The sequence below is a fragment of the Aquarana catesbeiana genome, linkage group LG08 (genome assembly GCF_042186555.1).
Source record: "Aquarana catesbeiana isolate 2022-GZ linkage group LG08, ASM4218655v1, whole genome shotgun sequence".
NCBI lineage: Eukaryota > Metazoa > Chordata > Amphibia > Anura > Ranidae > Aquarana > Aquarana catesbeiana.
The window spans coordinates 140,646,268-140,674,159 of NC_133331.1; the positions used below are offsets into that span (position 1 = coordinate 140,646,268).

At 43.8% G+C, this 27,892-nt stretch overlaps 1 protein-coding gene across 5 annotated transcripts in view; it reads right to left on the bottom strand.

The window, feature by feature from the left end:
• CCAR1 (cell division cycle and apoptosis regulator 1) overlaps window positions 1-27,892 on the bottom strand; it is a 108,896-nt gene that overhangs the window by 66,832 nt on the left and 14,172 nt on the right. For all 5 annotated transcript variants that reach the window (XM_073596478.1, XM_073596480.1, XM_073596479.1 and 2 more), the window contains exon 3: window positions 16,911-17,086. In XM_073596478.1, the coding sequence (XP_073452579.1) occupies window positions 16,911-17,086 (176 nt within the window). The remainder of the gene's footprint in view (window positions 1-16,910; window positions 17,087-27,892) is intronic.

A 27,892-nucleotide genomic window follows, 5' to 3' on the forward strand; every position in this document is an offset into this window, starting at 1 on the left:
CATTGCTATAAAGTGACTTCATGTCTTGTTACCAGAGACTCCATTTGTGGCACATTCATTTTGAAGTGCTGAAAATAAGGCAATTGTCTACAAGAAGTTGTATCACTCCATAGATTGAGATTGCAATCTTTCATGTTGTTTAGCCCTAAAAGTTAAAGTGATACTAAAGTCTTGTTATTTTGTGTTTAAAAATAACTAACATGTTATACTTACCTGCGCTATGCAGCGGTTTTGCACAAAGCAGTTCTGATCCTCATCTTCTTGGGTCCTTCTCCGGAACTCCTGGCCCTTCCCTCCTGCTGAGTGCGCCCTTAGCAAGCAGCTTGCTATGGGGGCACATGGGCCGAGTCACAGCTCTGTGTAACAATTCAGACAGAAAACCGTGGCTAGGCCCCGCCCCCTCTCTCCTCACTGGCTCACTGACTTTGATTGACAGCAGCGGGAGCCAATGACGCACTGCTGCCGTCTTAGCCAATGAGGAGAGAGAGTCCAGGGCAGCCGAGCCTCTATTGCAACATTGCTGGATCAAGATGGGGCTCAGGTAAGAATTAGGGGGGCTGCTGCACACAGAAGGCTTTTTATCTTAATGCATTAAGATAAAAAAAAAAAATTATTATTTATAAATTATTTTTTTTCTACTCGTGTTTTCTTTAGCTGTTAGACAACAAAATACAAGTAGCTAAGAAAGCAATAAAGTTATATGCAAATGGTCTAACAAAATTAAGTTTACTCAAAGGGAACCTGCCAAGAAGGCTCACAAAGAAGTTGACCCACACATTAGTTCCAAACAAGCGAAACCAAACTATTTCAAATAGAATGCACCACTGCTGCTGAATGCAGCCCAAAATAGGGCTTTTTTTTTTTTTTTTTTTTACACAGGTGTTTATAAACACACTCATTTTAAAGTGAACCTTTGTCCTGTATGGACACCCAAGTATTTATACAGTGGGGATGGAAAGTATTCAGACCCCCTTAAATTTTTCACTCTTTGTTATATTTCAGCCATTTGCTAAAATCATTTAAGTTCATTTTTTTTCCTCATTAATGTACACACAGCACCCCATATTGACAGAAAAACACAGAATTGTTGACAGATTTATTAAAAAAGAAAAACTGAAATATCATATGGTCCTAAGTATTCAGACCCTTTGCTGTGACACTCATATTTAACTCAGGTGCTGTCCATTTCTTCTGATCATCCTTGTGATGGTTCTACACCTTCATTTGAGTCCAGCTGTGTTTGATTATACTGAGTGGACTTGATTAGGAAAGCCACACACCTGTCTATAAAAGACCTTACAGCTCACAGTGCATGTCAGAGCAAATGAGAATCATGAGGTCAGAGGAACTGCCTGAAGAGCTCAGAAACAGAATTGTGGAAAAGGCACAGATCTGGCCAAGGTTACAAAAAAATTTCTGCTGCACTTAAGGTTCCTAAGAGCACAGTGGCCTTCATAATCCTTAAATGGAAGACGTTTTGGATGACCAGAACCCTTCCTAGAGCTGGCCGTCCAGCCAAACTGAGCTATCGGGGGAGAAGAGCCTTGGTTAGAGAGGCAAAGAAGAACCCAAAGATCACTGGGGCTGAGCTCCAGAGATGCAGTCGGGAGATGGGAGAAAGTTGTAGAAAGTCAACCATCACTGCAGCCCTCCACCAGTCGGGGCTTTATGGCAGAGTGGCCCGACGGAAGCCTCTCCTCAGTGCAAGACACATGAAAGCCCGTATGGAGTTTGCTAAAAAAAAACACCTGAAGGACTCCAAGATGGTGAAATAAGATTCTCTGGTCTGATGAGACCAAGATATAACTTTTTTGGCCTTAATTCTAAGCTGTATGTGTGGAGAAAACCAGGCACTGCTCATCACCTGTCCAATACAGTCCCAACAGTGAATCATGGTGGTGGCAGCATCATGCTGTGGGGGTGTTTTTCTGCTGCAGGGACAGGATGATTGGTTGCAATGGAGGGAAAGATGAATGTGGCCAAGTACAGGGATATCCTGGACGAAAACCTTCTCCAGAGTACTCAGGACCTCAGACCGAAGGTTTACCTTCCAACAAGACAATGACCCTAAGCACACAGCTAAAATAACAAAGGAGTGGCTTCACAACAATTCAGTGACTGTACTAGAATGGCCCAACCAGAGCCCTGACTTAAACCCAATTGAGCATCTCTGGAGAGACCTAAAAATGGCTGTCCACCAACGTTTACCTTCCAACCTGATAGAACTGGAGAGGATCCCCAAATCCAGGTGTGAAAAACTTGTTGCATCTTTCCCAAAAAGACTCATGGCTGTATTAGATCAAAAGGGTGCTTCTACTAAACACTGAGCAAAGGGTCTGAATACTTAGGACCATGTGATATTTAACCACTTAACAACCGGCCCATAGCCAAATGACGGCTACAGGGCGGTTGTTTAACTCTGGGAGGACGTCCAGGGACGTCCTCCCAGAATTCTGCTCTCGCGCGCCCCCTAGGGCGCGCACTCGAGAGCATCCGTGATCGCCGGGTCCAGAGGACCCGGCGCATCACAGATCCCGGTAAATGGCCGCTGATCGCGGCCGTTTACCATGTGATCGCTCCGTCAAATGACGGAGCGATCACATGTAAACAAACCGGCGTCATCTGATGACGCCGGTTCCTCTCCTCCCCCTCTCCTACCCTCCTGTGTACCGATCGGTACACAGTGACCGAAGAGGCGGGCGGATGGATGGATGGCTGCAGCGTTGTGGGCTGCATCTGTAGTGCCCACAGCGCTGCACAGAGACATCCAGCCATCCATCCATCCATGCTCAACCATCCCTACTACTCTGTATGCCCTGCAATGCTGTGCAATACTCTGCAATTCCCTCTGCAATACCCTGCAATACCCCGCAATACTCTGCCATACCCCGCAATACTCTGCCATACCCCGCAATACTCTGCCATACCCCGCAATACTCTGCCATACCCCGCAATACCCCGCAATACTCTGCCATACCCCGCAATACTCTGCCATACCCCGCAATACTCTGCCATACCCCGCAATACCCCGCAATACTCTGCCATACCCTGCCATACCCCGCAATACTCTGCCATACCCCGCAATACTCTGCCATACCCCGCAATACTCTGCCATACCCCGCAATACTCTGCCATACCCTGCAATACCCCACAATACTCTGCCATACCCTGCAATACCCCGCAATACTCTGCCATACCCTGCAATACCCCGAAATACTCTGCCATACCCTGCAATACCCCGCAATACTCTGCCATACCCTGCCATACCCTGCAATACCCCGCAATACTCTGCCATACCCTGCAATACCCCGCAATACTCTGCCATACCCTGCAATACCCCACAATACTCTGCCATACCCTGCAATACCCCGAAATACTCTGCAATACCCTGCAATACCCCGCAATACTCTGCCATACCCTGCAATACCCCGAAATACTCTGCAATACCCTGCCATACCCCGCAATACCCCGCAATACCCCGCAATACCCCGCAATACTCTGCCATACCCTGCAATACCCCGAAATACTCTGCAATACCCTGCAATACCCCGCAATACTCTGCCATACCCTGCAATACCCCGAAATACTCTGCAATACCCTGCAATACCCCGAAATACTCTGCAATACCCTGCAATACCCCGAAATACTCTGCAATACCCTGCCATACCCTGCAATACCCCGCAATACCCCGCAATACCCTGCAATACTCTGCAATACCCCGCAATACTCTGCAATACCCTGCCATACCCTGCAATACCCCGCAATACCCCGCAATACTCTGCCATACCCTGCAATACCCCGAAATACTCTGCAATACCCTGCCATACCCTGCAATACCCCGCAATACCCCGCAATACTCTGCCATACCCCGCAATACTCTGCCATACCCCGCAATACTCTGCCATACCCCGCAATACTCTGCCATACCCCGCAATACTCTGCCATACCCTGCAATACCCCGCAATACTCTGCCATACCCTGCAATACCCCGCAATACTCTGCCATACCCTGCAATACTCTGCCATACCCTGCAATACCCCGCAATACTCTGCCATACCCTGCAATACCCCGAAATACTCTGCAATACCCTGCAATACCCCGCAATACTCTGCCATACCCTGCAATACCCCGAAATACTCTGCAATACCCTGCAATACCCCGCCATACCCCGCAATACTCTGCCATACCCCGCAATACTCTGCCATACCCTGCAATACCCCGCAATACTCTGCCATACCCTGCAATACCCCGCAATACTCTGCCATACCCTGCCATACCCTGCAATACTCTGCCATACCCTGCAATACCCCGCAATACTCTGCCATACCCTGCAATACCCCGAAATACTCTGCAATACCCTGCAATACCCCGAAATACTCTGCCATACCCTGCAATACCCCGAAATACTCTGCCATACCCTGCAATACCCCGCAATACTCTGCCATACCCTGCAATACCCCGAAATACTCTGCAATACCCTGCCATACCCTGCAATACCCCGCCATACCCCGCAATACCCTGCAATACTCTGCAATACCCCGCAATACTCTGCAATACCCTGCCATACCCTGCAATACCCCGCAATACCCCGCAATACTCTGCCATACCCTGCAATACCCCGAAATACTCTGCAATACCCTGCCATACCCTGCAATACCCCGCAATACCCCGCAATACTCTGCCATACCCCGCAATACTCTGCCATACCCCGCAATACTCTGCCATACCCCGCAATACTCTGCCATACCCCGCAATACTCTGCCATACCCCGCAATACTCTGCCATACCCTGCAATACCCCGCAATACTCTGCCATACCCTGCAATACCCCGCAATACTCTGCCATACCCTGCCATACCCTGCAATACTCTGCCATACCCTGCAATACCCCGCAATACTCTGCCATACCCTGCAATACCCCGAAATACTCTGCAATACCCTGCAATACCCCGCAATACTCTGCCATACCCTGCAATACCCCGAAATACTCTGCAATACCCTGCAATACCCCGCCATACCCCGCAATACTCTGCCATACCCCGCAATACTCTGCCATACCCCGCAATACTCTGCCATACCCCGCAATACTCTGCCATACCCCGCAATACTCTGCCATACCCCGCAATACTCTGCCATACCCCGCAATACTCTGCCATACCCCGCAATACTCTGCCATACCCCGCAATACTCTGCCATACCCCGCAATACCCCGCAATACTCTGCCATACCCCGCAATACTCTGCCATACCCCGCAATACTCTGCCATACCCCGCAATACTCTGCCATACCCTGCCATACCCCGCAATACTCTGCCATACCCCGCAATACTCTGCCATACCCCGCAATACTCTGCCATACCCCGCAATACTCTGCCATACCCCGCAATACCCCGAAATACTCTGCAATACCCTGCCATACCCTGCAATACCCCGAAATACCCCGAAATACTCTGCCATACCCTGCAATACCCCGAAATACTCTGCCATACCCTGCAATACCCCGCAATACTCTGCCATACCCTGCAATACCCCGAAATACTCTGCAATACCCTGCCATACCCTGCAATACCCCGCCATACCCCGCAATACCCCGCCATACCCCGCAATACTCTGCCATACCCCGCAATACTCTGCCATACCCCGCAATACTCTGCCATACCCCGCAATACTCTGCCATACCCCGCAATACTCTGCCATACCCCGCAATACTCTGCCATACCCCGCAATACCCCGCAATACTCTGCCATACCCCGCAATACTCTGCCATACCCCGCAATACTCTGCCATACCCCGCAATACTCTGCCATACCCCGCAATACTCTGCCATACCCTGCAATACCCCGCAATACTCTGCCATACCCTGCAATACCCCGAAATACTCTGCAATACCCTGCCATACCCTGCAATACCCCGCCATACCCCGCAATACTCTGCCATACCCCGCAATACTCTGCCATACCCCGCAATACCCCGCAATACTCTGCCATACCCTGCAATACCCCGAAATACTCTGCAATACCCTGCCATACCCTGCAATACCCCGCCATACCCCGCAATACTCTGCCATACCCCGCAATACTCTGCCATACCCTGCAATACCCCGCAATACTCTGCCATACCCTGCAATACCCCGAAATACTCTGCAATACCCTGCCATACCCTGCAATACCCCGCCATACCCCGCAATACCCTGCCATACCCCGCAATACTCTGCCATACCCCGCAATACTCTGCCATACCCCGCAATACTCTGCCATACCCCGCAATACTCTGCCATACCCCGCAATACTCTGCCATACCCCGCAATACTCTGCCATACCCCGCAATACCCCGCAATACTCTGCCATACCCCGCAATACTCTGCCATACCCCGCAATACTCTGCCATACCCCGCAATACTCTGCCATACCCCGCAATACTCTGCCATACCCTGCAATACCCCGCAATACTCTGCCATACCCTGCAATACCCCGAAATACTCTGCAATACCCTGCCATACCCTGCAATACCCCGCCATACCCCGCAATACTCTGCCATACCCCGCAATACTCTGCCATACCCCGCAATACTCTGCCATACCCCGCAATACTCTGCCATACCCCGCAATACTCTGCCATACCCCGCAATACTCTGCCATACCCCGCAATACTCTGCCATACCCCGCAATACTCTGCCATACCCCGCAATACTCTGCCATACCCCGCAATACTCTGCCATACCCCGCAATACTCTGCCATACCCCGCAATACTCTGCCATACCCCGCAATACTCTGCCATACCCCGCAATACCCCGCAATACTCTGCCATACCCCGCAATACTCTGCCATACCCCGCAATACTCTGCCATACCCCGCAATACTCTGCCATACCCCGCAATACTCTGCCATACCCCGCAATACTCTGCTATACCCTGCCATACCCCGCAATACTCTGCCATACCCCGCAATACTCTGCCATACCCTGCAATACCCCGAAATACTCTGCAATACCCTGCAATACCCCGCAATACTCTGCCATACCCTGCCATACCCCGCAATACTCTGCCATACCCCGCAATACTCTGCCATACCCCGCAATACTCTGCCATACCCCGCAATACTCTGCCATACCCCGCAATACTCTGCCATACCCCGCAATACTCTGCCATACCCCGCAATACTCTGCCATACCCCGCAATACTCTGCCATACCCAGCCATACTCTGCCATACCCAGCCATACTCTGCCATACCCAGCCATACTCTGCCATACCCAGCCATACTCTGCCATACCCAGCCATACTCTGCCATACCCAGCCATACTCTGCCATACCCAGCCATACTCTGCCATACCCAGCCATACTCTGCCATACCCAGCCATACTCTGCCATACCCAGCCATACTCTGCCATACCCAGCCATACTCTGCCATACCCAGCCATACTCTGCCATACCCAGCCATACTCTGCCATACCCAGCCATACTCTGCCATACCCAGCCATACTCTGCCATACCCAGCCATACTCTGCCATACCCAGCCATACTCTGCCATACCCAGCCATACTCTGCCATACCCAGCCATACTCTGCCATACCCAGCCATACTCTGCCATACCCAGCCATACTCTGCCATACCCAGCCATACTCTGCCATACCCAGCCATACTCTGCAATACTCGGTGATACCCAGCCATACTCTGCAATACCCAGCCATACTCTGCAATACTCGGTGATACCCAGCCATACTCTGCCATACCCAGTCATACTCGGCGATACTCTGCAATACCCAGCCATGCTCAGCCGTACCCAGCCTCTGTATGTGGCCAGGCTGTGGAAGTCTCACACATGTGGTATCGCCGTACTCAGGAATAGTAGGAGAATCTATTTTGGGGGGTCATTTTTGGTATATACATGCTATGTGTTAGAAATATTGTATAAATGGACAACTTTGTGTTAAAAAAAAAAAAAAGCGTTTTAACCACTTCCCGCCTTCCGTCATACGACGTCCTTGACTTTGTGCGGGGATATCTGAATGATGGGTGCAGCTACAGGCATCATTCAGATATCATCTTTTTCAGCCGGCGATTCCCTACACCATAAGAATGATCGTAGCGGCTGTTACACTGCTTGATCGTTCTTACGGGAGGCAAGAGGAGACGTCCCCCCCTCCCGCCGCCCTCCGGTGCTTCTACCGACTCACCGCTATGATCGAAGCCAGGATCTTTTTTTTTTTTTTTTTTTTTTTTTTATTTCAGGAACAGCCTAGAGGTGAGATGTGGGGTCTTATTGACCCCATATCTCACTGTAAAGAGGACCTGTCATGCCATATTCCTATTACAAGGGATGTTTACATTCCTTGTAATAGGAATAAAAGTGATCAAAAATTTTTTTTTTTTGGAAAAAAGTGTCAAACTAAAATAAATAAAGTAAAATGAACAATAAAAAAAAAATAAAAATTTTTTAAAGCGCCCCTGTCCGTGTGCTCGCATGCAGAAGCGAACGCATACGTAAGTCCCGCCCACATATGAAAACGGTGTTCAAACCACACATGTGAGGTATCGCTGCGATCGGTAGAGCGAGAGCAATAATTTTGGCCCTAGACCTCCTCTGTAACTCAAAATTTGTAACCAGTAAAAAATTTTAAAGCGTCGCCTATGGGGATTTTTAAGTGGTGAAGTTTGGCGCCATTCCACAAGCGTGTGCAATTTTGAAAGGTGACATGTTAGGTATCTATTAACTCGGCGTAACTTCATCTTTCATATTATGCAAAAACATTGGGCTAACCTTACTGTTTTGTTTTTTTTTAAAGCAAAAAACAGTTTTTTTTCCAAAAAAAACGCGTTCCAAAAATTGCTGCGCAAATATCGTGCGAGATAAAAAGTTGCAATGACCGCTATTGTATTCTCTAGGGTCTTTGCTAAAAAAACATATATAATGTTTTGGGGTTCTATGTAATTTTCTAGCAAATAAACGATGATTTTTACATGTAGGAGAGAAATGTCAGAATTGGCCTGGGTGCTCCAGAACGCCTGAAGGTGCTCCCCTGCATGTTGGGCCTCTGTATGTGGCCACGCTGTGTAAAAGTCTCACACATGTGGTATCACCATACTCGGGAGTAATAGCAGAATGTGTTTTGGGGTGTAATTTGTGGTATGCATATGCTGTGTGTGAGAAATAACCTGCTAATATGACAATTTTGTGAAAAAAAAAAAAAAAAAACTTGATTTTGCAAAGAATTGTGGGAAAAAATGACAACTTCAAAAAACTCATCATGCATCTTTCTAAATACCTTGGAATGTCTTCTTTTCAAAAAGGGGTCATTTGGGGGGTATTTGTACTTTTCTGGCATGTTAGGGTCTCAAGAAATGAGATAGGCCGTCAGTACTTCAGGTGTGATCAATTTTCAGATATTGGTACCATAGCTTGTGGACGCTATAACTTTCACAAAGACCAAATAATATACACTAATTTGGGTTATTTTTACCAAAGATATATGTAGCGGTATAAATTTTGGCCAAAATATATGAAGAAAAATTACTAATTTTCAAAATTTTATAACAGAAACGAAGAAAAATTTATTTTTTTACAGATTTTTCGGTCTTTTTTCTTTTATAGCGCAAAAAATAAAGAACCCAGCGGTGATTAAATACCACCAAAAGAAAGCTCTATTTGTGTGAAAAAAAGGACAAAAAATTCATATAGATACAGTGTTGCATGACTGAGTAATTGTCATTCAAAATGTGAGAGCACCAAAAGCTGAAAATTGGTCTGGTTATTAAGGGGGTTTAAGTGCCCAGTGGTCAAGTGGTTAAGTTTTTCTTTTTTAATAAATCTGCAAAAATGTCAACAATACTGTGTTTTTCTGTCAATATGGGGTGCTGTGTGTACATTAATGAAGAAAAAAAAAACGAACTTAAATGATTTTAGCAAATGGCTGCAATATAACAAAGAGTGAAAAATTTAAGGGGGTCTGAATACTTTCCGTCCCCACTGTATATTCTTAAAGTGTAAGTAAACTCCCCTATCGCTTTCAGCCAAGGAAGCTGACATCTTTGCCTCCGTTTAATCTACAACTGCCATGATGCTACACATGTGATCAGTTTAGACACCAGCCATTGGATGGTTTGGAAGTTTGGTTGAGAGCGCAACCAATGGGAGTGTTACATTTCCGGCACGTACCGGAAATGAAACAGTTTTATGGATGGGTTTACTTTCGCATTTACAAGTGCCAAAGGAGCTTTTTTAACCCTTTCATGACTAAGCCTATTTCTGACATTTGGTGTTTACAAGTTAAAATCCGTATTTTTTGCTAGAAAATTACTTAGAGCCCCCAAACATTATATATATATTTTTTTTTTAGCAGAGAATCTAGAGAATAAAATGGCGATTGTTGCAATATTCTATGTCACACGGTATTTGTGCAGTGGTGTTTTAAACGCAACTTTTTGGGAAAAGGGACACTTTCATGAATTTTAAAAAAACGAAACAGTAAAGTTAGCCCAATTTTTTTGTATAATGTGAAAGATGATGTTACGTCGAGTAAATAGATACCAAACATGTCACGCTTTAGAATTGCACGCACTCGTGGAATGGCGACAAACTACGGTACCTAAGAATTTCCATAGGCAACGCTTTAAATTTTTTTTTACGGTTACCAGGTTAGAGTTACAGAGGAGGTCTAGTGCTAGAATTATTGCTCTCACTCTGACGATCGCGGCGATACCTCACATGTGATTTGAACACCGTTTACATATGCGGGCGAGACTTCCATATGCGTGAGCTCGCGGGGACGGGGGCGCTTTAAAAAAAAAAAAAAAAATGTTCTTATTTATTTTTATATTATTAAATTGTGTTTAACCACATACTGACCGGTCCATAGCCAAAAGACGGCCACAGCGCGGTCGGGTTATCCTGGGTGGACGTCCCTGGGACGCCCTCCCAGAATACTGCTCTTGCGCGCCCCCTGGGGCGCGCACCCGAGAACTTCCGTGACCGCCGGGTCCAGAGGACCCGGCACATCACGGTGAACGGTGACGGAGCGATCACATGTAAACAAACCGGCGTCATGTCATGACGCCGGTTCCTCCCTCCCCTCTGTGTACCGATCGGTACAGAGGGGGAGGAGCGGGGGAGGGATCGGATGGTAGCAGCGTTGTGGGCTGCATCTGTAGTGCCCACAACGCTGCTCTGTGACAAATACAGTCACATCCATCCATCCATCCCTCCATGCTCAGCCATCCCTCCATAATATAATACCCTGCAATGCCATGCAATACCCCACAATACTCTGCCATACCCCACAATACTCTGCCATACCCCACAATACTCTGCCATACCCCACAATACTCTGCCATACCCCACAATACCCCACAATACCCCACAATACTCTGCACTACTCTGCACTACTCTGCACTACTCCGCAATACCCCGCAATATTCTGCAATACCCCGCAATACTCTGCAACACCCCGCAATACACTGTACTACTCCGCAACACCCCGCACTACTCTGCAACACCCCGCAATATCCTGCAATACCCAGCCATACCCGGCGATACCCTGCGCAGCCATACCCAACCATGCTCGGCCATATTCAGCTGTACTCGGCCTCTGTATGTGGCCAGGCTGTGGAAGTCTCACACATGTGGTATCGCCGTACTCAGGAGGAGTAGGAGAATCTATTTCGGGGTGTCATTTTTGGTATGTACATGTTATGTGTTAGAAATATTGTATAAATGGACAACTTTGTGTTAAAAAAAAAAAAAAAAAAAAATGTGTTTTAACCACTTCCGGCCCGCCGGCCGTCATACAACATCCTTGACTTTGTGCAGGGATATCTGAATGATGGGTGCAGCTACAGGTATCATTCAGATATCAGCTTTTTCAGCCGGCGATTCCCTATACCATAGGAATGATCATAGCAGCTGTTCCACTGCTTGATCGTTCTTATGGGAGGCGAGAGGGGACCTCCCCCCCTTCCCGCCGCCCTCCGGTGCTTCTACCGTCTCACCGCTACGATCAAAGCCAGGATGGTTTTTTTTTTTTATTATTTCAGGCTTCCCAGCCTAGAGGTGAGATGTGGGGTCTTATTGACCCCATATCTCACTGTAAAGAGCACCTGTCATGCCATATTCCTATTACAAGGGATGTTTACATTCCTTGTAATAGGAATAAAAGTGATCAAAAAAATTTTTTGGGGGAAAAAAGTGTCAAACTATAATAAATAAAGTAAAATGAACAATAAAAAAAATAAAAATTTTTAAAGCGCCCCTGTCCATGTGCTCGCATGCAGAAGCGAACGCATACGTAAGTCCCGCCCACATATGAAAACGGTGTTCAAACCACACGTGAGGTATCGGTGCGAACGTTAGAGCGAGAGCAATAATTTTGGCCCTAGACCTCCTCTGTAACTCAAAACATGTAACCAGTAAAAAATTTTAAAGCGTCGCCTATGGGGATTTTTAAGTAGCGAAGTTTGGCGCCATTCCACGAGCGTGTGCGATTTTGAAGAGTGACATGTTAGGTATCTATTTACTCGGTGTAACTTCATCTTTCACATTATGCAAAAACATTGGGCCAACTTTACTATTTTTGTTTTTTTTTAAAGCACAAAACAAGCCCAAAAAAAGCGTTCAAAAAATTGCTGCGCAAATACCGTGCAAGATAAAAAGTTGCAACAACCGCCATTGTATTCTCTAGGGTCTTTGCTAAAAAAAAAACATATATAATGTTTTGGGGTTCTATGTAATTTTCTAGCAAATAAATGATGATTTTTACATGTAGGAGAGAAATGTCAGAATTTGCCTGGGCACTCCAGAACGCCTGAAGGTGCTCCCCTGCATGTTGGGCCTCTGTATGTGGCCACGCTGTGTAAAAGTCTCACACATGTGGTATCGCCGTACTCGGGAGTAATAGCAGAATGTGTTTTGGGGTGTAATTTGTGGTATGCATATGCGGTGTGTGAGAAATAACCTGCTAATATGACATTTTTGTGGAAAAAAAAAAAAAAAGAAAAAAAAAAATCTTGATTTTGCAAAGAATCGTGGGAAAAAAATGACAACTTCAAAAACTCACCATGCCTCTTACTAAATACCTTGGAATGACTTCTTTCCAAAAAGGGGTCATTTGGGGGGTATTTGTACTTTTCTGGCATGTTAGGGTCTCAAGAATATAGATAGGCTGTCAGTAATTCAGGTGTGATCAATTTTCAGATATTGGCACCATAGCTTTTGGACTCTATAACTTTCACAAAGACCAAATAATTTACACCGATTTGTACTTATTTTTACCAAAGATATGTAGCAGTATAAATTGTGGCCAAAATTTACGAAGAAAAATTGCTACATTTGCTAAATTTTATAACAGAAACAAAGAAAATTTTATTTTTTTACCGAATTTTCAGTCTTTTTTCTTTTATAGCGCAAAAAATAAAAAACCCAACGGTGATTAAATACCACCAAAAGAAAGCTCTATTTGTGTGAAAAAAAGGACAAAAATTTCATATGGGTACAGTGTTGCATGACTTAGTAATTGTCATTCAAAACGTGAGAGCACCGAAAGCTGAAAATTGGTCTGGTTAGGAAGGGGGTTTAAGTGCCCAGTTGTCAAGTGGTTAAAAAAAAAAAAACATTTTTGATCACTTTTATTGCTGTCACAAGGAATGTAAACATCCCTTGTGACAGTAATAGGTGGTGACAGGTACTCTTTATGGAGGGATCGGTGGTCTAAAAGGTCTAATCCCTCCTTCGTACTTCAAAGTATTCAGATCGCCGTTTTCGTCCCCTCACGCTCCTCCGGGATAACAGCCGAGCGGCTTTTAGCCGCATCAGTTGTTATCCCTGGAAAGCCGATTGCCCGCTCTCCAAAATGGTACCGGGATGATGCCTGCAGCTGCGGGCATCATCCCAGTATAACCCCCGAAAGCCGAGGCCGCACATCTGCGTACGCTCGGCGGGAGGGGGTTAAAGCCTTCCTTCACTAACCCCTGTAGTTGCGGGCATTGTGAAGAGAAACATCCTCAAGACTTATAACATAAGCACTAAAGCTGTTCCAAGTCAGCAGCTCAAATCACTCTGCTCCAAACTCAATGGGGTTGATTTAGTAAATGCAAATAGTCTGTGCACTTGCAAGTGCAGTTGTGCTAGAACTGAGGGGAAGCTCTGAAATGAGGAAAAGCTCTGCTGATTTCCATCATCCAATCATGTGCAAGCAAAAATGCTGTTTTTTTTCCATTTTCCTTGCATGTTCTCCTCAGATCTAGGAGGCACATTTTCAGGATGCTGTTTTAGGCACAATTAACGTTTCTCAATGTTCCCCATAACATAGCAAGTTTTCACTATGGAGGGTAAATTGCTCCGCAGTCCCTTTGGCAACAGAGGTCAGTGAAGGTTTGCTTTTAAATCAAACCTACCGCTTGTAGGGAATATTGTCAACATTTTATTGTCCATAGCTGGTCAGTTACACTTAAATGACACAGATAAGGCAATTAACAGGCAGTTTAAAAATGATTTGTCAAGCTTCACTAGGTTATCATAAACACATCCCCTGGTTACCTGAATTACTTCACATATCAAATATTCTAGCATTGTACATTTGGCAAGCTTTACAGCACAAGATGGAAAAAAGGAAAAAGTTTAGCTAAAACATTCAGAACGTCTAGAACAGGGCTGCCCAACATTTGACCTTCCTGAGCCACATTGGAAGAAGAGGAATGGTCTTGGGCCACACATAAAATACACTAACAATAAGAATAGCTGATGAGCAGAAAAAGGTCGGGCAGATCACAAGTTATTGATCACTGGTATAGATAATGTACCTACCTGAGTAATAAAACTTCATTTTTATGTAATATTTTTTATTATAAAAGTAAAAAGACATCAACATAAAACTAATGCGATATTTGACACCGTTTTTGATAAACCAACCCATCAATATCTGGTTGGACGGACGGAGTAGCAATTCTCAATAAATTAGGTACTAGTCTGATATTTTGGTGCTAATTTTGTCCTTCATGTGCTTCATCCTTCAAAATAGTTGCTGCCAAAAACTGGTGACATGAATAAGACGCGATTGTGAAGAGTGGGATTGTGAAGAGTGGGATATTTCTCTTTGGGAAAATAAAACGTATAAAAGTCCAGTAAAGAAAGCCAGTCAAATTTTTCTTTGGTCGCATGTGTGTGTTCGCAGAGTGTAAATGCATTTAAAAAAAAAAAAAAAAAAAAAAAAAAAAGATTTTTACGTAAGTTTACGATCCTGTGTTGGGTTGCATTCATAGCTGTCTTAGGCCACATGAGGCCCATAGGACACAGGCTGGACACCCCTGATCTAGAGTATACACTATGAACATCAGACTGATATGTAGTAGTCTATGACAATGGTCATCAACCCTGTCCTCAGGGCCCACTAACAGGCCAGATTCTATGTATTACCTTGGGGAGATGCAGACTAGAATATTGCAATCACTGAGCAGCAAATTATATCACATGTGATGTTTTTCAGTTATCTTGCAAACCTGGCCTGTTGGTGGGCCCTGGGGACAGGGTTGATGGCCACTGGTCTATGGGAAGAACTTGTAATGGGTCAAGATTTTTAAATTAGTAATGATTTACATTTAGAAAAAATAAGCTGCTCAGAATGGAAGTTCTGAAAGGAGCAGTATAAAACAACTTGTCTATACTTTTGAGTATTTTCCCTAGCTTGCTAAGGGTAAAACAAATTAACTACATAATGGAATGTTCTACAGTGACAAATTGGAAGGCCATGTGCAGGATGACAACCTCGGAGTAGGATACTGGCAGTCACTACAAACTGTCAGACGCAACCAATATGGCAAACAGGCATTAACTGCAATTAATTAGATTGGACTAGATTTTAGTTAGAAATGGTGAAGACTGCGGAGGAAATATTAATTTAAAAAAAAAAGTTAGGAAACTGACTTTTTTTTTTTTTTTTTTTTTTTTTTTTTTATTAGCTATAATATTACTGCAGAACTTGACAAATTTGCTTTGAATCTAGAAGCCAGCTAACAAAAGATAGGAGCCCTTTTTTTTAATTTTAACTAACAAAGCTTTATTTTCAATGAGGAAACCACCTTCTCTTATGTAGCACTGTTGTGGATCTTTACAGATGTACGACACAGGTTTACACATAGTTATGCCTATTAACCTTCTTAGGATCCCTAAGGACTTAGTACATTTAAAATCATAGCAAGAGGAGGTACAACACATGCTGGGATTTGTAGTCCCCCTGCCCCCCAGTGTATAAACCCCCAGGAGGTATCCCTGTACCATTGGCAGCACACAGGTGTGTACTGGCCAATCATAGATGATACGACACCCCTCCAGCCCAGTGTCCGGAACACTGCCCAACCATCTGCCACCTGCTCCAGCCCCGTCCCCGCCCCCGGGCCCCCTCAGGTCTGCTCTATTCCCCTGGCTCGCTTGTAAGGGACTTCAGTCAAGTCAACAAAGACGTAAACATCACAAAAGAATAATACGCATTTGAGAATGCCGAAGTGTGCGTACATTTTGGAGCTTTGTCACACACAGTGCGGTAACCGGCTTTTTTCTGCACTGGATCAACCCAGGGCATCACAAGGGTACATAGAAAACGGTTGTTCACACTTCAATGCAGCCAGGAGGTGAGGTGCGTTGAGCTGTGGTAATAGGCAGACATAGCTTTTTACCACAGCACACTGGAAGGCACTGTATAATGATTCATATAAAAGTAAAAAAAAATAAAAAATAAATATAATGGGGTACACTGAAACATGCATTACACTACAGCCTGGTGCCCCTGAACTGGTGCTGTGTGAATAAGCCCTTATATATAATTTTACACTGACACAGGGTGAACAGGGTTGCTTCCAACAAGAGCCTTGTATGACTCAATAGCATTTAAATAAAATAAAAAGAAGACAGTAATAAAGAATTACTGACTCACCTGCTGGAGAGCAGCGGCTGCGGCGGCGGCTGCAGCATGTTGTTGGAGTGCTGCAGTCTGAGAGAGTTGATAGTTTGCTTGAGAAGGGGTGCTGAGGCCGGCTGCTGCCAATGCTGACTGCGTGTAGATGGTAGGTGAAGCTCCCAGTAGTGATGGTTGTTGGACACCTAATGGAGCTGATACAGCACAACAACACGTTATACAATGCACAGTGCAAAAAAGCAGGGCAAACTACACTTATACCAGGGTTTACTATAAATCCTTTAAACAACATACAGTATGAGAAAAATGATAATCAGCTTTACCGCCACAACAGAGCCAACACAAAGGAAAAACAAGCCATATTACACATGCACACAAAAAGTTTTAATTACAGCTGCAGGTCTAGTTAAAGCCGAATCCTTTACAGGAAGGAAGCTGCCATTTTAGTCTCGGTTTGATCTGCAATTGTCATAGTGTTGCACACAAGATCAGTTATGACACCAACCATTGGATAGCTTGAGAGCCCAGTTGGGAACACAAGCGACTGTGACAGTCATCCACAGCATGCCTTGAATGGATATCCCCTTTGTCACAGGAACAAGTGTCCCCATTGGAAGATTTCCCCTTCCAACATTTTGAGTTGCCACCAGAACAGGAATTACTGTCACTTTTATTTATGACGACATTGGTGTTTAGGACAATTAGAAAGAGGTGCATCCCCTCTATAAGGGCAAAAAAAATACAAATCTGACAGTCAAAAAGCTTTTAATATTGATACAGTGCATCCAAAAAGTACTCACAGTGCTTAACTTTTTACACAATTTGTTAGATTATAGCCTTATTCCAAAATGAATTACATTCATTGTTTTCCTCAAAATTCTACAAACAAAAAAGAAAAATTCTAAAACAAAACACACATGTACATAAGTATTCACAGTCTTTGCTCAATACTTTGGCACCAATTGCAGCCTCAGGTCTTTTAGAGTATGATACTACAAGCTTGGCACACCTATTTTTGGGCAGTTTCTCCCATTCTTCTTTGCAGGACCTCTCAAGCTCCATTAGGTTGGATGTGGAGCAGCCATTTTCAGATCTCTCCAGAGATGTTCAATTGGGTTCAAATCTGGGCTCTGGCTGGGCCACTCAAGGACATTCAAAGAGTTGTCCTATAGCCACTCCTTTGTTATCTTGGCTGCGTGCTTAGGGTCGTTGTCCTGTTGGAAGATGAACCTTTGCCCCAGTCTGAGGTCCAGAGCGCTCTGGAGCAGGTTTTCTTGAGGGATGTCTCTGTACATTGCTGCTTTCATCTTTCCATCGATCCTGACTAGTCTCCCAGTCCCTGCCACTCAAAAACATCCCCACATCATGATGCCGCCACCACCATGCTTAACTGTAGGGGTGGTTTTAGCCAGGTGATATGCGGTGCCTGGTTTCCTCCAGACATGAAACTTGCCATTCAAGCCAAAGAGTTCAAACTTTGTTTCATCAGACCAGAGAATTTTGTTTCTCGTGGTCAGAGTCCTTCAGGTGCCTTTTGGCAAACTCCAGGTGGGCTGTCATGTGCCTTTTACTGAGGAGTGGCTCCCGTCTGGTCACTTTTCCATTCAAGCCTGATCGGTGGAGAGCTGCAGAGATGGTTGTTCTTCTGGAAGGTTCTCCTCTCTCCACAGAGAAATGCTGGAGCTCTGTCAGAGTGACCATCGAGTTCTTGATCACCTCTCTGATTAAGGACCTTCTCCCCCAATCGCTCAGTTTGCCCTGGCAGCACGCTCTAGGAAGAGTCCTGGTGGTTCCAAACTTCTTCCATTTATGGATGGTGGAGGCCACTGTGCTCATTGGGACTTTCAATGCTGCAGAAATGTTTCTGTACCCTTCCCCAGATCTGTGCCCCCATACAGTCCTATCTCGGAGGTCTACAGACAATTCCTTGGACTACATGGCTTGGTTTGTGCTCTGACATGCACTGTTAACTGTGGGACCTTATATAGACAGGGTCTTATAATTTTTGGTGTTCCAATTACCACCCGATTACTCTGTAGTGTAGTTAATTAGAAATGCAATACAAAAGAAAGGGACCTTCTCCTAAAGGCCAGAAATCATTTTCAATCTGCCCCAGCTGTTAAAACAGAGATATTCGTTAAAAAGTGGATGTAAACCAGGGTGGATATAAATTCAATTTTTTTTTTTTTAAATCAAAAAAAAAAAAAAAAAAAAAAAAAATCTGATTTTTTTGATTTTTATCAAATTTATTTTAATAACATGCTTTTGTAGTAAAAATCTATCTAAAGATGGTTTTGTGGCTGTATATTTTGCAATATTTACATTTTTGGTAAACTCATTCAATTAATCCAAACTCTGCAAGCTGAGGTAACATGCACTGCATTGATGCATTCACATAATTTCACAGTAATCATGAAATAAACCAAAGTTCAGGAATATCCCTTTGTTTTGCAAATCTATGTACACTACAAACTGTATGATTGAATCGGTTCTGATATCGCTGTTTTACTAACCCGGCAGCTTATTGATCTAAATAGTAAACCATTTTGTTTGCAAATATTAAACATTCTAATTACCAGCAAGAATGAGTCCTTACATTTAAAGAGCACCTGTCATTTCAGATCCATCATGGCAGTGCCTGTTAGCAGGCATCCACTCACCTGCTGCCGCAGCGTCCCTCCCCTTTAGTGTCACAGCTGCATCACGAGCCGTCCCATTAATGTGAATGGGACTGTCGGGGAGTCAACAGCGGGTCAGAGAAGGATCTGCTGCAGGACAGAGATGACAGTTGCTCTCTTATGATTTAAATCAAGCCTTTTTACTAGTGACTTAAATCATGATTTAAATTGTGGATTTAAATTGACTTGATTTAAATCAAATCCACCCTGATGTAAACCTCAACATTACACTTCTCTCATCTTTTCTGGTCTGTAAAATTTACCATTGAAAGTGGTTTGCTATATCTGCTTAATATGTTTTTAAAAAAAAATGATTTTACCAGGAATCATGTCATCTGATAGCTGCCTATGTTCTCTGCGAACGATTATAAATTATATTTTTTAGCAGCTATTTCTGGGGACTACAGAACCTCACCCCTCTGTTATGGAGGAGAGGAGAGGGGCAGGGTTGCATATTACTATCTTGGTAAGCTGTAATATACCATCTAACACCCATATCTTTCAGTAACAAATGTTAGATGCAACTGTTAAATAAGTTGCTTATAGTTTATATTGCTTTGCCAAATTATTGCTTCATATAGGAATTAAGACACAGAGTCAGAAATCCGTGTATCAGTTCTTGAGCATAATGGACTGCTGCTCTTTAATCTTTCCAAGGCCTTTTATACAAACAATAGCATTAGCACAACCCCCCCACACAGGGCAAGGGTAAACAACAACAGGAGTCACCTGGGTTACGAACACAAGCTTCAACACCATGGCAATATAGTTACAAGACAACAAAAGCAGCTTCAATTGGGTTCAACAGCCAAAAAGTTAAAAACAGATTTACATGTAGGCATCATATTAAGTGAGAACTCTAAATTAAATCCCTGACCTTATCAATTTCCCCCTTTGACATCATCCTCTCCTTCCCCCTGGGTCCTCATGAATAAGTTCTAGTCAGTTTTTCCCCAGAGTCCTTTCCCTGACCGCGAGTTGTCAGAGGGGTAGAACCCATCTCCCTAGGTATTACCAACATCTTAAAATTCAAGAAGAGGAGTTTTATAGGAGTAGGGTGATGTCAATACACATTTATCAGTATACCCTGTCTATTCTCCTAATTTTCCTATTTATTTTCCTGTATACACATATATTCGTGATTGTAAGTGATATTAATATTAGAATAATAATTACCATTGGACTTAACAACCAGTGAAAGGTATTGGTTGCTGTAGAAGACATTCCACTAAATATATCCCACCAATGTGGTGCAGTATCCTGTTGTATCTGTGAGGAAAGATGTACTAGTCTACCTTTTGTCAATAATAATTTGCTACTTTAGGATCATCTATAGCCCATTCGAAAGTTGTTGTTTCCTCTACTTCAAGTACATTAATACCAGGAGTCCATGCATATATTTGTAAAACAACAATCTTCAACAAAAAATATGTAAGTAGATATTTCATCATGTTGTTTTCTCGGGTTGTTTCTTGCAATGTGATGCGTGTATCCAGGTAGGTTTTCCTTCCAGCTTTACTGAGGTGGCGGTGGTCAAGAGTACTTGGTAAGGACCTTCAAACCTGGGTTCCAATGTCTTTCTGGTGTGTTTCTTCACATATACATAATCCCCTGGTAGCAGAGTATGTGTACCTGTTATTGAATTAGGGTCTGGAAGAGAAGAATACACACTTTTGTGGATCTTAGTTAGACGTTGTTGTAATTGTATCACATATGCAGTCAAACTATCACATTGCAATTGCATATTCTGTGGAAAGTATAAACCCAATCTAGGTGCATTCCCAAAAAGTATCTCATATGGGGATAATCCTGTCTTTCCTGTTGGAGTGTACCTTATAGAGAACAAAGCCAAAGGCAGGCATTCTGGCCAAGGCTTGTTTAACTCTTGCATGGCTTTTTGTATTTTTAACTTTATTGTCCCATTTACTCTCTCCACTGATCCTGAACTCTGTGGGTGGTAAGGGGTGTGAAAACTTTGTTGAACCCCTAACATGGTCATCACATTCTGCATGATTTCTCCTGTAAAGTGTGTCCCCCTATCTGATTCTATGGTTTCAGGAAGACCAAACCTAGGTACTAACTCAGTGATCAGTTTCTTAGCTGTGGCTTTAGCTGTAGCCGATTTTACTGGATAACTTTCAGGCCAACCTGAGAATAAATCGATACACACGAGGACAAATTCAAAAGGGCCGCTCTTAGGCATTTGTATGTAATCAATTTGCAGTCTCTGGAAGGGGTATTGGGCCCGGACCTGGTGTTTTCGTGGGGTTTTTACTCTCTGTCCTGGGTTATTCAGGAGACAGATTTGGCAGGCTGCACAGTAATTTCTTGCAGTGCTACTGAATCCGGGGGCGAGCCATCCTTGGTTCACAATCCTATACATGGAATTGGAACTGACATGTGTGGGTAGGTGAACTGCCGCTGCCATTGCTGGGTACAGAGAGGCAGGCAGGCATATTTTGCCCCCTTCCCTCCATACATTGTCAAGGTCTGGTGCTGCTCCCATTCTGACCCACTTATCTTTCTCGCTCTCCCCTGCTTGCTCCTGTAATTTACTCAGCTGCTGCCATGTTGGTTCTGGGATACTCACCTCTACCGCTGCTAAGGTCTCAGTGCTTCCTTCCCCTAGAGCTGCCTGTTTTGCAGTCAAATCTGCAAATGCATTTCCTTTTGCCTCAATTGTTTTTGCGCTCGTGTGTGCCGCTATCTTCATAATGGCTACTCGTTTAACCTTTTGAAGATTGTTCAGGACTCTCTTAATCCCTTCTCCATGTTTTACAGGTGTACCTGCTGCTGTCAGATAACCTCTAGCCCTCCATATGTGGCCATAATCATGCGCTACACCATAGGCGTAAGCGGAGTCAGTGTAAATATTCCCTTCTCGCCCTTTTAAGTATTCTAAGGCTTGTTCTAAAGCTTTTAATTCTGCTTCTTGTGCTGACATGTGGGCTGGTAAGGGCTATGCTTAAATCACCTGTGTATCAGTCACTACGGCATACCCTGTGTGATATTTACCCTTGTCATCAGCAAACCTACTGCCATCTATGTACAAAGTGTGCTCAGCGTTTAAAATTGGTGTATCTGTAACATGTGGGAATCCCATTGTCTCCTGTTCCATGAGCTGAAAACAATCGTGCTCATTTACTTCCTTAAACAAAAGAGTGTTTAGGTACCTCATTTCCTTTCTCACTAGTACTATTAGTACTATTATTCCCCCTTGCCAAATCTGGTGACTGAAGAGGCAAAAAGGTGGCCAAATTTAAAGTTGTACAGCGCTGAAAAGTGACATTTGGAGGTAAGAGTAAAGTACACTGTAACCTTAATTGCCTAGCCATTGAAATGTGTTTGGGCTGTACCTGAGACAAGATTGCATGTATGTCATGTGTGGTATGCACTACGACTGGATTGTCTAGAACAATCTCTGATGACTTATCTATGATAATTGACACTGCAGCTACCGCCCGTACACAAGACGGTGAACCTCTAGATACTGGATCTAATGCTGCTGAAAAGTAAGCGATTGGTCTTTGTTTTACATGTGCCTGTGTCAGAACACCTGTGGCGTGTCCAGTGATCTCAGCAATGTACAGAATAAATATCTTGGTGTAATCTGGTATACCAATAGCCGGGGCAGAAATCAACAACTTTTTCAAAGTGATAAACGACTCATAAGCTATTTCTGTAAGCATATACGGTACAATTTTCAAACAATCGTATAATGGCTGCATCAAAGCGCTAGCATGTGGTATCCACTGTCTACAATATGACACGATACCTAAAAACATACGCAATTGTTTGAAATTCCGTGGGGGTAACATTCCCTTTATCACTTGAACCCTCTCCTCAGTGAGATGTCTCGTACCCTGTGATATACAATGTCCCAAAAAGATAACTTTTTCCTGACACACTTGTAACTTTTTCTTATTAACCTTGCAACCTTTTTCTGCCAAAAATCGCAACAAATCAAGGGTGGTGGCCAAACAAGTTTCTTTGTCAGGGCAGCATAACAATAAATCATCCACATATTGTAACAATACACAGGAATCTGGTGGTACCCATTCTCCCAACACCGTTTGCAATGCTTGCGAATACAAGGTAGGTGAATGCGCCATACCCTGAGGTAGGCGTGTCCAGGTTAGTTGCCGATTTTTTATTGAAAATGCGAACCAAAGTTGGCATTCTTCAGCAAGCGGGACGGAAAAGAAAGCATTCGCTAAATCTATAACCGTAAAGTACATACTGGTTGATGGTATTTGTGACAGTAATGTATGTGGATTGGGTACTAAAGGTGTCATCGGGGCTAGTATTTTGTTGACCGCTCTAAGGTCTTGGACCATTCTATACTTAACCGGACTACCGGCTACTGATTTCTTTTTAACCGGGTACAAGGGAGTGTTTGCCGGTGATTTTACCTCTTTTAGAACTCCACTTTTTAAGAAGGATTGGACCTGCATTTCTATGGCCGTCTCTTGGGGTGCACTAAGTGGATACTGCTTTTGTTGGGGAAGCACTGCTCCTGGAATCAGCTGTAGGGTAACCGGAGGTATGGGCAAAAGTCCAACATCAGCTGGATGTTTTTCCCATAGTTCTCCTGGAAGGGACGACAAAATCTGATCTAAGTCTGAAGGAGGTGTACCGGACAATTCCGATTCCTCCTCTAGGTATTGTATCAGGTTACACATTTCCATGTGTTCTTGATTATCCCCTATAGCTAAGGTGACAGTGCCATCTGGGTGATAGGTAATGTTAGCTCCTATTTTCTGCAAAATGTCAGCTCCTAACAAATTAGTGGGGGCTCCTCTGGATACCAGAAAGCGTGAAAGGAACATGTGGTTTCCTACTTTAACTTTCAGAGGTTTTGTAAGCGGGGCGTCGGCTAAAATGCCATCATATCCAGTTATTAGTAAAGTGTCAGGTGATTTTTGGCCAGGGAGTAGTTCAGAGTCAGAAAGTAACGAGCGTGAAGCTCCTGTATCGACTAAACAAGAGATTTTCTTATTACCAACCGTTATATTTGTCTTAAGCATTGTTGTTTTGGATTTTTCTAAAACCGGGGTGAGTCATGCTCGTGGACCATCTCCCTGCTGCCTGATATGACTATTTTTGTTGTCCCTGGGCTGGTTCCTTCTCTGATTAACTGGAGAATCAACACCTTCCTCTCCTTCATCCCTTATTCTTTTCTTACAGTTGCGTCTGATGTGACCAATCTTGTTACAGTAGTGACAGGTAAGGGGTTTGCGAAAGGAACCTCTACCTTGCTCTTGGGGACCCCCGAGTGCGTTGATAGCATGAGATTTCCTCCCTTTGGTTTCTGCTAAGTCCGCCTCTATGCCTTGCGCTTTTTGTAACAACGTCCCTCTATCTCTAGTTGCCCTCCACTCTGGTGTGCAGGCTTTCAGTCTCTCACTTATCTGTGGAATTAATCCCTCCATAAATTGTCCATTGAAGGCTCGGATTGTGACTGGCAGGGCCAAGTCCAATCCCTCATCTGCCATCATACTTTCCATAGATAAGTAAAATTCCGATACAGTCTGTCCTGGCATTTGCTTCATGGGTGATATGGACCCCCTCTCCTGTTGTTTTGCCTGACAAAAAGCTTCTAATCTAGCAATAAAAGGGCCCCTTGAGTCTATATGTCTGACATGTCCTGCCTCCAGGTTGCCCTCCCCATCAACTTGTCCTGCAGGTCTGTGTGGACCTATTTCTGTCATAAACTGGTTAAACAGGGTCAGAGTCATTTTGTGTCTGCATAGATCCTCCCCATCCTGCCAGGTCGCTTCATGTGTATTCATTAACTGTGTCACAAATCTACAAAAAAACAGCTGGCTTTACTATAATGCATGTATCAGTGCGTACGGGAGCTACAGTTTCTGAATGAAATTCTTGTGCCCCACAATGCACACATTCTACTGCCCATTCTGGGTTTTGTGCTCCACAATCCTGACAAACCCATCCTCTCCCCTCAAGTACCGGATATATCTTGTGTGGTTTGCGTTCTACGTCAGTGTATGGGGGTGGGATGCTGAGCTGGGAGCCTCGACATTTTTTGTTCTTCTATCTTTCATATCCCAACCATCACAATCTGGATTATACTTCCACCCCTCTTCTTTCGCTCTATTTGAAACCTTAATTAAGCATTGAACCTGACTCATCCATTGCTTCTCTAACACCTCTCCTTGTCTGTCCCTTTTTATTTCACTTTTTTTTTTTTTTTTTTTTCTCTCACTATTTCACTCCATACATCCGGGTCTAAACCCGCTGCTCCTTTCACCTTAAATTTACGAAGGACATCCTTTAAGTCCCGTGCTTCATCTTCTCCACAGATGTTTTTAATTATCTGTGGCACTGTGTAATGTGCTACAATTCCCTGACGGGGTTTTGTGTTCCTCTGGCCCATTCTAACAGTCCTGCCTAGGTAGCGTGTGGGACACTTAGTGTACAATATAATGCGGCTACAACATATACAAGAATGAATAATTACTTTATATGCTAGCCCAATAGCAAACCAGCTAAGTTACACTAGTTCCTCGTTGCCTTCCTCCTAGGGTGCTAGAATTCTAGAAACCTCTCCGGAATGAGATTTCTGAAACCGAATTACTTTATATGCTAGCCCAAAAATAAATAATTACTTTATATGCTAGCCCAATAACAAACCAGAATGCGGCTACAACATATACAAAAATGCGGCTACAACATATACAAGCATTCCTTTAAGTGGCCAGGTATCCGACTAGATCTCGGGACTTTGTTGAGACCTTATTCCCCCCCTCGTATCTGGGAATCCCTCTCATACACTCTTATCCCTGCTTTATGGAGCAGACAGGGCTTATACTCTCAACTCGTCTATGGTTTATGAGTTAGATGTGAGGTTAAGCATAAGCGTCAGACCCCCAAGCTCACAAGCCCTCAGGTTCCCAATCGTGTGAGGTAAGGCGCATTCTGTTGCTTAGTTTGGCAATCCCCTTCTAACTCATACCATCCTTGACAAGGCTCATTCACTTTCTCAACAAGACAGACAAGACAAACACAGATAACAAAACAAACAAATAATTCCAGCAATATAAACTAAAATATGCAGTAATTCTAGACTCACCACTACAGAGGCTGGTGTTTTAAAACCAGGAGAACCGTAACTGACAGAACGGATAGGCACAAATCAGGGGAGCACAGAATATAAGAAAAATAAAGCTTTTTCTTACCTGCGCAGGTTTTTTTTGATCTGTGATTCCCGGAATGCCTATTTCTTTTGTTCTGTCAGCGTAGCTCATCCACCTCTTGTAGTATCATCGGTGAGTTCCTCGTCCGGGCGCCAAAATGTTAGATGCAACTGTTAAATAAGTTGCTTATAGTTTATATTGCTTTGCCAAATTATTGCTTCATATAGGAATTAAGACACAGAGTCAGAAATCCGTGTATCAGTTCTTGAGCATAATGGACTGCTGCTCTTTAATCTTTCCAAGGCCTTTTATACAAACAATAGCATTAGCACAACCCCCCCACACAGGGCAAGGGTAAACAACAACAGGAGTCACCTGGGTTACGAACACAAGCTTCAACACCATGGCAATATAGTTACAAGACAACAAAAGCAGCTTCAATTGGGTTCAACAGCCAAAAAGTTAAAAACAGATTTACATGTAGGCATCATATTAAGTGAGAACTCTAAATTAAATCCCTGACCTTATCACCCCATTGAACAGATCTCTGCTCCGGAGTTCCTGGGTCTTCACATCTGCTGTGACTATTAAAAAACAATTTATGGCAGGGTGATATCAAGTTGTGAGTATTCAGGATGTATAGAAGCCAGAAGCTGACTCAGCCCCTGCACACTACTGGGATCTAAAATAGCACTTTTTTTTTTTTTGGCTGCCCTTCCAAGGCCCAATCTATATATGAATATCAATGATAACAATGGATCAATATATATTACATGTTTTTAAAGCTGTATTGTCTCCAGGAAACTGTCAAAACATTCTTCCCTTCCAAAGGACCATTCATTTTTAAACAGAATGCATTAATTCCTCATTATTGATTGGCTGCTATAAAACAGAAAGTGGGGTAATGGTAATAAATTAGAGCACCAATATATAAACACAAGAAGAAAAATACCACTAGATATCAAAGAAATTACAGTGCAGGATTTAAAGAAATGCCTACAATAATAACAGATGGCATCAACCATAACTATGTCCACGAGAGGATATCCTGAAATCTTTATTGCCAGAGGGCCCATTAAGATGCCTGTGTTGACAGTGAGTCATATTGACAATTTCCAAATTAGCACACAAGACCGCTGTCGTTAGTCAGGCAACAGCAACCATC